The sequence below is a fragment of the Plectrocnemia conspersa genome, unplaced genomic scaffold, assembly GCF_051122295.1.
Source record: "Plectrocnemia conspersa isolate PC_06_02 unplaced genomic scaffold, ASM5112229v1 ptg000013l, whole genome shotgun sequence".
Classification (NCBI taxonomy): Eukaryota; Metazoa; Arthropoda; class Insecta; order Trichoptera; family Polycentropodidae; genus Plectrocnemia; species Plectrocnemia conspersa.
The window spans coordinates 29578557-29590119 of record NW_028277177.1 but is presented as its reverse complement, the minus strand read 5'-3'; the positions used below and the strand labels follow the sequence as shown (position 1 = coordinate 29590119).

General features: G+C 29.7%; 1 protein-coding gene across 1 annotated transcript; it reads right to left on the bottom strand.

Annotated features, from left to right (window-relative positions):
* Nucleotides 1–282: 282 nt before the first annotated feature.
* Nucleotides 283–4566, bottom strand: LOC148227806 (vesicular integral-membrane protein VIP36). Its single transcript, XM_088201400.1, has 6 exons — nt 4340–4566; nt 2863–2978; nt 2587–2784; nt 2361–2523; nt 1692–1858; nt 283–1619 (listed from the first exon to the last, which is right to left on the bottom strand). Exons 1-6 carry the CDS (start codon nt 4449–4451, stop codon nt 1410–1412), a joined length of 966 nt encoding a protein of 321 aa, XP_088057526.1. The 5' UTR covers nt 4452–4566; the 3' UTR covers nt 283–1409.
* Nucleotides 4567–11563: the final 6997 nt, after the last annotated feature.

The window sequence follows — 11563 nt, the reverse complement described above, 5'->3', positions numbered from 1 at the left end:
AATTAGATAAGATAAAACGCAAATTGAGATGGTTAGATTTACCAACAACTTTTTTTATTGGATTTCTAATGCTATAATCCAGAGATTAATAGTAAATATGTTTATATAAAAACTGCTCGCAGGGAAGATATGAAAAGGTTCGCAAGAACTCTGACAATAATCACGAGCTCTTCACTGTTGATTTTATTTATAATTAAAACATATTGTATTGCTTCTAAATTTTTTTATAAGGTTCATTAAATATTTATTTTAGCATTCAACAACATATAATAAAACTAATAATTTATTTGGAAGTCATTTTATTATGGAGAACGTAAGACAAAAAATAAATATGACATGACCCAGTCAGTAAAAATACTGAGGTACATTTATATATATATATATATGTACAAACCTTTTAACTTTTTAACATAATGACGCTGATTATTAGTAAAGCAATTGATCGACGTGCACTTATCAATATTAAAAATTAAAGTATATAACATTTTTAACAATCGAATATGAGCAAAATTATGAGTTTGAGTAAGTAAATAACCAGATAATGCATATGGCTAATGGTTTAAATACAAAAATAAATTATTTTTAATTAATTTTAATTTTAAACGAAAGCAAGTAATGATGCAAAGCCTCAATGGGGTTTCATTTTATCACTATGGTACACATTTATAACATCAATATTCATCTTTATATAAAATTGATTAACAATAATATTTACTATCAACGTGGGTACTTCGTGATAATGTATATCTTATACATTAGTGAGGAAAGGGACAGGTAGAGTATCGATGATAATTCATGCTATTTGATATATACAAATTGAATAAAACTAAAATGTGAATAGAGAGAAAGAGTTTACAATTACAGGGTTATTATAAAACGACAAAACTTGCAAATATCGCTATACAAAATACAGAAATCAAAATAATCATTCATTCCAAACACGGTCTGTCGTTTTATAAAAATCCTGCTTAACGACAGTCTTTTAATCATTTACCCATTTGTTCTTAAATATTTCGCAATGATTGTGATGACGATGGGTCAAGTAAAAAATCTGCATTTTTAATTTTTTTTAAATCACATTGAGCATTCAACAACATTATATTGCTTTTTGCTTTTTTAAAAAAGATCACGCAGTAATCATCAAAAGAGAACTACTTTGTATTTAACGTAATATATCGATTCAACGTTTACTTCAATTTATTTTTGTTTTAATTTTAACATGAAAAACTTTTTGGTTAATAATACTATCGAGTAGATAAAATAGGAATAATTTAGAATTGCAATCATTAAAAATCACCAAAAATTATATTGAGCGTTGAATCGTTACATTTTGTAAAAAACTAAGTGCTCTAATTCGACGAGTAGATACCGTGATGCATGATTTTTATGTATATTATACATACAAAAAATTAATAGAATCTTTTCCTAGTCTTCTCTTGGTGCTTTTGATAAAACATAATTCCCATAACAACGCAAACTATTAGTGCTATAGCGCCGACCATTAAAAGCAAGAATATTTTAATTCCCGACAGTGAAGACGGTTTGGGGTCTTCAACGTGTTCTCTCGGTGGCTCCGCCAATGGAGCGTGCGGCATGAGTTTAGATCGATCTTCAAGATCCTGAAATTGATGAAAATCAATATAAAGTTAAAACACAACTTTATTTATTAATAAATTTAGAGAATGATATACATTTTCTGGCGCTTCCAATTCGTAAGTCTTCACTGATAGAAGATCGTGATTATCACTGAGATCTCCGGTCGTAGCAGAGACTCCGAAAAAGTAACCAGTGGGTAAGATAATTCCAGATACGGAGAGACATTCTTTCCATGAATTTTTTCCAGAGAAGTCAGTTGATACTATAAAAAAAATTGGTTGACTACATTTTTTAATTGCATATTTATATTTCATTAAAATGACTATAGAATACATTTTTTTTTTAATTATCACTATTCCATTATCAATGTTTATAAAAATTATAATGTAAACATATTTTTAAAAATAGCCATTACAATTTATTAAGCTAAAAACATAATAATTGACATTGAAATTGATAAGATAATTAGCTATTTTATTTTTTTTTAATTTTAAAAAGACAATTTTATTTATAATAAATATTTTACATTTTTTAAAATATTAACTAAAAAAATTTAAAAATACATATTTTTATTAACAAGACAAATTATGCAGATAATGGATGTATGGCGACCATGTATAACGCTAAGCCGCTTCGAAGAATCAGACAAAATCTCATTTCGAAATAAAGAAAAGTGACCCGTCGATAAAAATTCAAAATTTTGGTTCTATGAACCCCCTTCCCTCCGCCATATGCATGTTGCAGAATACAATTTTTTTACATACCTGTCAAAACATCATTTTCATATCGTACTGCAATATGCGTGTCATGATCTGAATTGCGAAACCGAGCTTCGCATCCTGATATTTGCGTATGAGTTCCGTCTCTATCGTGATCGTAGTGCAAAGTTCCGTTATTGACCATTGCAGAAATATAAGGATGTTGATGCTAAATCAAAAATATATTAAATAACAAATCATGTTCTACTAAAAATACTAATAACCGACATACGTTATGAATTCCATTGTGATTGCTGTACGTGTCTAATATAACAGCCAAACCGGTAAAATAGTCTATGTTTCCGAAAACGGGACCTGGCAGCATTCGATCTCGGACGTACCATATCGCCATTCCGTCACCAAACAAATCCTTTCCTTTCCCATGCACTTTGAATTCGATCTGTAGTTCCCAATTTCTTGACATGCATGGCTGAAATATTTATTTATATATATATACGTACATAAAAAAAATATTTTAATATACACATGTAATTATATAGATAAGTACCGCTGAATTCCAAATGGCACCGCTTTTTGATTGCTCATCCGCCGTCATCCTCACGTACTTAGGAGTCACCATAGTGTGTCCGGTGAAATCCCAAAATGGAATTATCGTTCCAGTGCCTTAAAATATATAAACATAAAATTACTTTTTTTGTCGATTAATTTATTAATTAATAGTTATATATTTTTTTTACTCAATATATGAACTATTAATTACTGGATAATTTTGGGGAATTACCAGTACGAAATGCACAGATTTCTTTAAGTATCATGAATCAAAACAACGTGAACATGCTTTTTGCAACATGATAATACTCAGCCTCATTCTGCCTGTTTAAAAAGCCAATGAGAGACAAGTTTCAGGTCTGACAAAGTACAATTGCTGCGCTACTGTTTGATCCTTGCGGCAATCCAGAGTATGTTGAGTACTCATAAAGTCAGGTTCACTGATTTTTTAATTATTAAGAACCATGAAACATTAGTTAGCGTATTTAATTTCTTAGAGGTATGTGCATTTAAATAAATTATTTGTTCCATAAAACTAATTGTTTGTGCATTTATGTATGGTAAATCTTTGGAAAATGATTCGTTACAGAGTTATTCATCTGTCTAACAGTGATGCACAAACAATTGTTTTTATGGAACAATTATTTTATATATTGCTCATTTAAATTTAAAAATCATGAAATTGGAGCAACAAATTTCATATGTATTTGAGGAATAAAATGACAAATAATGAAATTAAATACGTTAACTGATGTTTGATAATTTTTAATAAATAAATCATCAGCGATCAAATTGTAGTCAATTTCATAAACAACCATTAGTCGACGATTTTCCCAAAATAAAGTAAAGAACTACGATAGGTTATGAAATAACCTGTGACGGATTAAAATTGAACAGTTCACTTTATTAAAGGTGATCTCGAAACCATTTATTTAAGTATTCTATCAGGATAACCCAATTAGTCATAATTGCTCATTAATAGCATAATATAAACTAAGTATTTGCGACTTACAAATGCAAAACCTTAGAATGCTGGACTATCTACTATGAAAAATCACAAAAATTTAGGACTTATTTGGAAAAATTGTTATTTTTTTCAGCGAAAGTTTCCGTTGTCTATTTTTCTACATTATATTTTTCGTCAATGCAAATATAAGAAGAAGTTTAGATTATTTAGCACTTTTTAGAATCGCTTTCTACAATTTTGGATATTGCATTTAAAAATAAGTGAATATAATATAAGAAATAATAAGAGTACATTAAAAACCAAAGATATAAATATAAAAAAGAGATAAAAAAGGTGACAAACGTATTTATACGAATTTTGATAAGACCCACACCCACCTGAAATAATTATGTTGCTTTTGCGGGATGAAAGCCAATCAAAAAATCACAAAAATGACAAAAATGCATGCTATGTCTATTTAAGTTGCATCCTACACAAAAGTGACTGATTTGTGGCATTTAGAGGTTACCTTGATAAGGCTTGGTCAACGAATGCTCCCTCTTCATGTAGTCTTTCGTGTTCCATTGTGCGTCAGTACCGACGAGGAGGAAGGCGACAAACGCGGCGCATTTCAAAAACATGTCTTCTTATGTTAAATATTAAAAAGCAAATCACTACGCCGGTTGACGGACTGGACTATGTACGGCGACGGCGACGGCGACGAATCGCCACCTGTCATAGAGCAACAAAACACTCGTCGATAAAACAGAGCGCTGCATCAGCGACGTAAACGTTTATAGCGTTTTTCACAGATGACGCTATTATACTGATTTTACGCCTAATTTAAGGGTGGAAGACTAATTCAAAATATTTTTTACAATTCAATCCATACTTTACAATAAATAATATTCTTCATAATTAGAACTTCAAATTAAATTATCTTATTTTTATTTATAAAATGATCTAAAGCACAGCAAAAATCGACCTTTAACAATAATATTTTTTAAATAAATATTCACTTTAATTAATTATGTACGCACAAAATATAAATTATACAAATTGCAATTTATAAAAATCAGTAATTTATAAATTGTCGTTATTTCTTTAATTGTCGGTAAATCGCATGGTATATATGTATAATACATGTATCAGGGGTTATATTTTTTCCATGAATAAAACAATTTCACAAAAGGCACATTATCACACCGATTCAATTCACCGAACTTACGAAAATGATTGTAACGAATGTTTGCAAAAATAATAAAAAAAGCTTCATTTTAAAAACATATTTTCGATCGATTAAATAACTTTGTTTTGCCAAAAGTTTGTTTTGTTTTGGTATGTCGTAATATTAAATCTATACCTCATAGGAGATTCAATTCCTCCTCAAAAATGTTGCCCTCGATTTGTCCTCCTTGAATAAAAATGTCTGCGGTGACCATTTTTAAGCTCCTATTTATCCTACTCGAACAAAAATTTCTGAAATTATTTTTTTTAGCTCCCACAGCAATTTATCCTTCTCGAACAAAAATTTTCGAGATGACCTTTTTATTTTTCGTGTCCTCTTTTGATACTTTAAAAATCTGGTCACCTTAATAATACTTGATTCTACAAATAATACTATGATAATACAAACTATAGTTTCTCAATTTATGAATTATACAATAATTTAAACCATAGTTTCAAAATTAATCGTTTTTTAATATATTTTAGGATGAAGAAAATCTTATTGAATTTAACTTTGAATAATAGAAATATATTTAAATATGACCATAATTAATAAAACAAATTATTAGGGTACAATTTTCTTCATAGAACGTAAAGATCCTTTAATTTATATATATATATTTATATTTTACAATTGTAATAAAATTACTTTTAGTACCATTGTCAATAAAAGTAATTTTATTTCAACTGAAATCAAGTACGTATAATAATTTATAACGCGCTTATAGTCATATTCATATATATAAACTTTTAAATTTACAATCCAACGTTTCTTGGTGAACAAATTATTCAGTAATAAAAGTATAAAAGACATATTATTTTTTAATAAACATTTATGAGCATAGAAAACGCTTCAATTATGCAAAACGATCCTTTGAATCATCATTATGGGCGAGTGTTTAATTTATTAGTTATCAATACACTCGATTGGGGTCGATGAAATACATTTTTATTATCCACAATCGACTGTGACTTTCAACGTTTACAGACGAAATTTGAAGCCAATTTTCTTGATAACCAGCGATATCCAAATATCGCATTGCAGATTGGCGTCCATAAAGATCGATGACCGGTCATGTTAAATCATTCACACCCACGAAGATAACTTTTGAGCGACTAGGGTTTGGATTGGGGCACTAATCTTTGGTCACCATAATTATTTTATTACTATAATATATAGTTAAGAAACGACCATCAATAATATATATAACGACTTCAAAATCTCTCAAAATCCAAATTAAAACTAGTTATAGTTACTTTAACAAAAAAGATACACACATTCATTAATACAGTATAAGCTGAAAGATTTATAACGCCTAGATGTATAACAATAAAATAAATATATATGTGCAAGAACCAATCATTGACTACAGAATATTTAAAATATCCTTCTGCTGCAAACTTTTAATACCAAACAAACTCTTATTGTCGGTCTTTAGATGCCTTTTAGATTTGCTTCATTGGTAAAGATTATTGCCAATTCCTTGATTAAGCAATGGTAATATCTGAAATCATGATATGTAGTATGTCATAAAAATTGTATATACAATAGATAGTATATGTTGAAAAAATCTTTGTAATAGATATGGTAGAATTTCATCTTAGGTATTAAAAGCTTTTAGTAAAAACCTGAACTGTGAGTGGCATTTTAAAAATATAAATAAATTAATAATAAAAATATATTAAAACTCGATTTTTATCTAATGGATTTGTTGTTTGAGTGATGTGACTTTTTAGCCAGTTAGACGCCGGAAGAGTTGTTTGATACGCAGATTATTGCAGACAAATATACAATTTATACCAATATATGTACAATAAAAATGTAGATGGTCAGTTAAGTAAAGTTAGTGAGTCCGTGTTCGCCGAAAATGAATTCGTGTAAGTGCAAATGTGAATAAGTGCTACATCCTTTATACTGGTCTTTCGATTAGGAAAGAAGGCCAATTTAGAATCAATAATGTTATCGTTAAGCTCCGCTTCCGGAAAGTTGGAGAATCTTTGCTGGAATGTCAGCGGAATATTGTCTGCTGGGATATGTCGTGATGATGCTGTACTATCTGTTGATGTGCCTCATGCTGAAAATCTCTAGTGTTGAGTATCGGGACAATCTTTCTTCGTTTGCCCCTCTGTGACTAAGTGTCGCATATTTTATAGTGCTGATTCGAGTCAGCTATGTCGAATCGCAGATGAGGATGTTGGTGGGCCAATTGCATCGCTTTTTGAACCCACGTGTATTATGTTTACGCCTTAAAATATGTATAAATAACAATAATCCTTATTGTGCAGGGCAGAACGCATTGTATATCGTATTTTTTCAAGTACCTATGGAGGATTACGAGTGATACACATATTGGTACAAATATACTATTAGATGGTCCGTGAAATAATAACAATTATTAACAGAATTGCTTAGCTCCGAGCTCATTCTTTCTGATCTCCCTTTTATTGTTAAGACCTTACTTTCGAGACGAGTTAGTACTTCTTTTTGTTTGGTTTTTAATGATCGTTAGAATGAGCTTTTTGAGCTAATTGTTCAGGTGGTTGAAACACCCACAGAATCGTTTAATTTATGTCTTTTAACTATTTTTTAACATTTATTTTGCAGATATTTCATTAAGCAGTCGGATTAGCCTTGCTAAAGGAGAGCAAAATAAAATCGAAATAACGTGTGAGATCGCAACGCACGAGCGTGCTTTGGGGCAAAAAAAATTCAAGTTGCAAATAAATAAACTTGTAAAAATATTTAAAATAAATATTTTAGGGATTTAATATTATCAATAATAATTTTATCTAAACTCTCACATCCAGGAATTCCCAATAGTCAATAAATCAGAGCGTTAATGTGTTCATTGTTTAATTGTAAGTTTAAATATATTAAGTTAAAATTATGTATTTTATATATACATATGTAGTATTTAAATATTAATCACTAAGTAAATTGTTTTAGAGCAAGTTTTGTTTAGGTCAAGAAAGAAAGATAACTACCAACAGGCGCGCGGTCAGAATCGACACAATCCTTATCCGGCCAAACGCCATTAACTTTGATTTCGCTGTCCTCAAAACACGAAATTTATTTATTTCATAGCAATATTTGTAAAAAAAGTTTTTCCCTCAATAAAATGAATTACCATTTGGGACCTTATTGTTGGTATTGAATTTCTAGTGATTGTAAATAAATTAGCACAAGTGAGAACTTATAAATTATATTTTAGAATATCTCTCATTCAATTAAAATTAGCTTAACACATTCAATCTAAACCCTAGCATTATTAACGCCTTATCGTAAATATGAACCACGTGATTTAAAATCTTTTGTAGAATTTTATCATTTGAGAAGAATTATGACCGTGTCGCTTGGAATATTCATTTAACAAACGGCATAGTGGATAAATATGTGAATAAAATGCGGGTATAAGGTGCAACACAGCTATTCTGGTCAATACAGGAAGAGAAACGAGCAGGTTGTTGGCTCTCCCCACTTCCCATCTTCAGAGCAGTTTCGTCTCACGTAAGGTATTCCTGTATGCTCTTATATAGATGAATTACGTACTTGGTGGCCACACGTACGAGCCAATTTGCGAAATAGTCTGAATTCTGGATGAGTATCCAAATGTCATTAAGGAAAAATTTCCTTTTACTTTCCATAATACAAAAACTGTTACTATTACAATAATTAAAAATATTTATTTTTAAACATACTCTAAACCTACTGATCATTCTATCAACCATTTGCTTAAAGGATGTTGATATGAATTTCATCTCATTCATATTTTGAAATCATCAGTCCTACCATCAACAGAGACGTCATTTCAACTTTTATTCAGGGAGGGGGGGGGGAAATATAACCAGTCAGTAGTCGTCATTTTAATTTTCCATTTTAATAAGATTCATAATATTTAATTAGTAAGAAACGTTTATAAGTGAGAGACGAATGATGCATATCTAAATCGAATTTTGACCAATAGGAGGGCGCAAAAAACATTTATCCCTTCTCATAAGTTAAAATCATATGATTTCACTAGAATCTGCTACATAAATTATAGTTAAAATGTATTCCAATATGATTTTACTGAAATGAAATATTTAAAAAAAGATTTTCTGTACAGTCAGTGGTCATTTTTTATATTTAAATTTTATTAAGATTCATAATATTTCATTACATAACATGATTCAAGGGGGGGGGAGATGCACCCACTTGTCCCCCTGTCCGTTAACTATTTCTCTGACTTATAAAATATAGATATTCCTTTCGCCGAGTCAGTTTAAAGATAATCCAAACGAAATGATGCATTGAGAGGCTGTGTGCGTTCGCGGCAGATAAATCAAAAACTACTTCCGCAAGGATGCCACGAGATGAAAGGGAAAAATATAGTATGATGTCGACGGTGTTGTTGCTTCTTTATCTTGATGCACGGGAGCAAATACGTATGCCAGTGGTAGCGAAACGTTTCTCCCCGGAATACGTATGTAATTATCTTTTGGCGAATGATACGTGCCTTACGGTGACGCTGAGAGAATTTTAAAATTTCACCAAAGGAGAGATTTGTGTTTGTCCGAGTGTATTGCACTCGCGTTTTATTGTCGTATTTAACTTTTGGAGGCAATCGACACATGCGAATTTAAAGGCGAACGCTCGTAAAAACCGAAAGGGCCGTTAAAGGGACGAAGAATTGTTGCTCCATAAAATTATACAAAGTCTATATATGAAAAATGCAAAAAATGCTTATTTTTGGACTGCGTCGTAAATAGACTTCTTCTTAACCCTTTCGTTGCCAAAATCTATTTTTGCTATTTGGCAAAAAAAAACCGGAGCAAGCATCATCAGCATTAAGAAATAATAGAAATCATTTATAATAAATATAAACTATTTTTCGGTTTTTACCGATATTAATTTTTTTAACCAATTCATGCAAATTATCAATTAATTGTCTGTAAAATAATTATTGATTAATAACAAATATTTTAATTAATCATTAATTATCTTCATAATTGTTAAACTTTTTAAATTTTATAAAATTTGCATAACACAATGCTGTTAAAATTACTGTGAGGGCGTCAAAAAAAATTCTTAATTTATTATATTACGTACTTTTTAATCAAAGATTTCATTTCATTTCATTGTTTTTAAATGTATATATAAAATTACAGCCCCTCTTTGCGTTAAAAATCATCCATGTTTTTTATTGCAAAGAAATTCACTGCAGAAGAAATTTTTTACCAGTAAAATCAAATATGTTTTAATTGAATGTTAGATTTTAATATAGGTACAATAGCTAATATTATTTGGAACGAATTTGATATACATACATAAAAAAAATTGGGGTTTGTTTTGTGCGGATTTGTATATAAATTAAATAATTATAAATAAATTACCCGCGATTGAATTAAAATATTTGCGTCGTGAAACAAATGCTAATAACTTGTAACTTTACAAAAAATTGCAACGCACACTTGTTTTTTTGAAAGCACTAAACGATAAGAACGGGTGAGCTTTTCCAACATTTTTTTCAACGAACGAATTCTGCGAATTCGATCATAGTAAACACCGCCACAAATATTATATTTACGAATGTTTTTTGAAAGCATTTTTTGTTGAGAAGAAACGTATTATTATCACGTATTTCAAAACAAAACAAAGGCACAGGATAATGGATTTTAGAGCGGCACTTGTCACTCGAGTATATTGAGAGCAAAATAAGAAAAAAAAAACAGAAAAAGTATACAAAATAGAAATAGTAAAAACAAATATTTGTATAGTTTAAAACCGGGCAAATAATTTGAATATTCGTTTGCGAACCCTAACTGTAGAGTATATTTTTCAGGGGTAAAAAGCATTTTTTCTGAACATTCATACCTATTTTTATTATGTAATACATATTTTTATATGGTAATTTTAAAAAGCTCGGCAGCCAAAAGGTTAAGAATTATTCATATTGAAACATTTTTGAGATTTTTGCCAGTTATACACCGAAAAAATTGTTTGATATGCAGTGTTTAACCAATTCATGCCTGAAATATTTTTCAAAAGTTTTTAAAAAAATCGATACTATATTCTTTTTTTTTTTTTAGGTAGATAATAAATATTTAACAAAAAAATAGCAAATCCTTTTTTAAAACATTTACTAAAAACAATACGATTTTTTATAATTTAATAATTATAAAATAGAACAATAAAAATAAGTATTTTTAATACGTAATTCCATCTTTGGAAATCAAAAATCGGGACCTATTCTTACGCGGTTAATAAACACAAAAATCAATAGCAGTCCTGAAAATTATGTCTCTCTGGTCTCTGGTTTCTATTGATATCTTCGAATCGAGTTGGTGAGTTTGTGTTTACTGAGAGTGTGTTCGTTTTGTAGATGAAGGATTGCTTAGGATGTGATATGACTAAGTGTCACATCCTGACAAATAATAATAAATCTTGGACAAATGGGAGACTATGCCAAATTAGTACCAATAGCAATACTGTTTAGCTCCGTATCCAGTACATCTCTCTATGAAACCATTACTTCCAGATGCCCAT

What these genes read in the sequence shown, in the direction of transcription:
- LOC148227806 (XM_088201400.1), bottom strand. Translation starts at nt 4,451, where the DNA reads ATGTTTTTGAAATGCGCCGCGTTTGTCGCCTTCCTCCTCGTCGGTACT. An exon ending in GTGCCATTTGGAATTCAGCG is followed by an intron (nt 2,785 to 2,862) that starts GTACTTATCTAT and finishes TAAATATTTCAG; the next exon opens with CCATGCATGTCAAGAAATTG. An exon ending in AATTGGAAGCGCCAGAAAAT is followed by an intron (nt 1,620 to 1,691) that starts GTATATCATTCT and finishes CATCAATTTCAG; the next exon opens with GATCTTGAAGATCGATCTAA.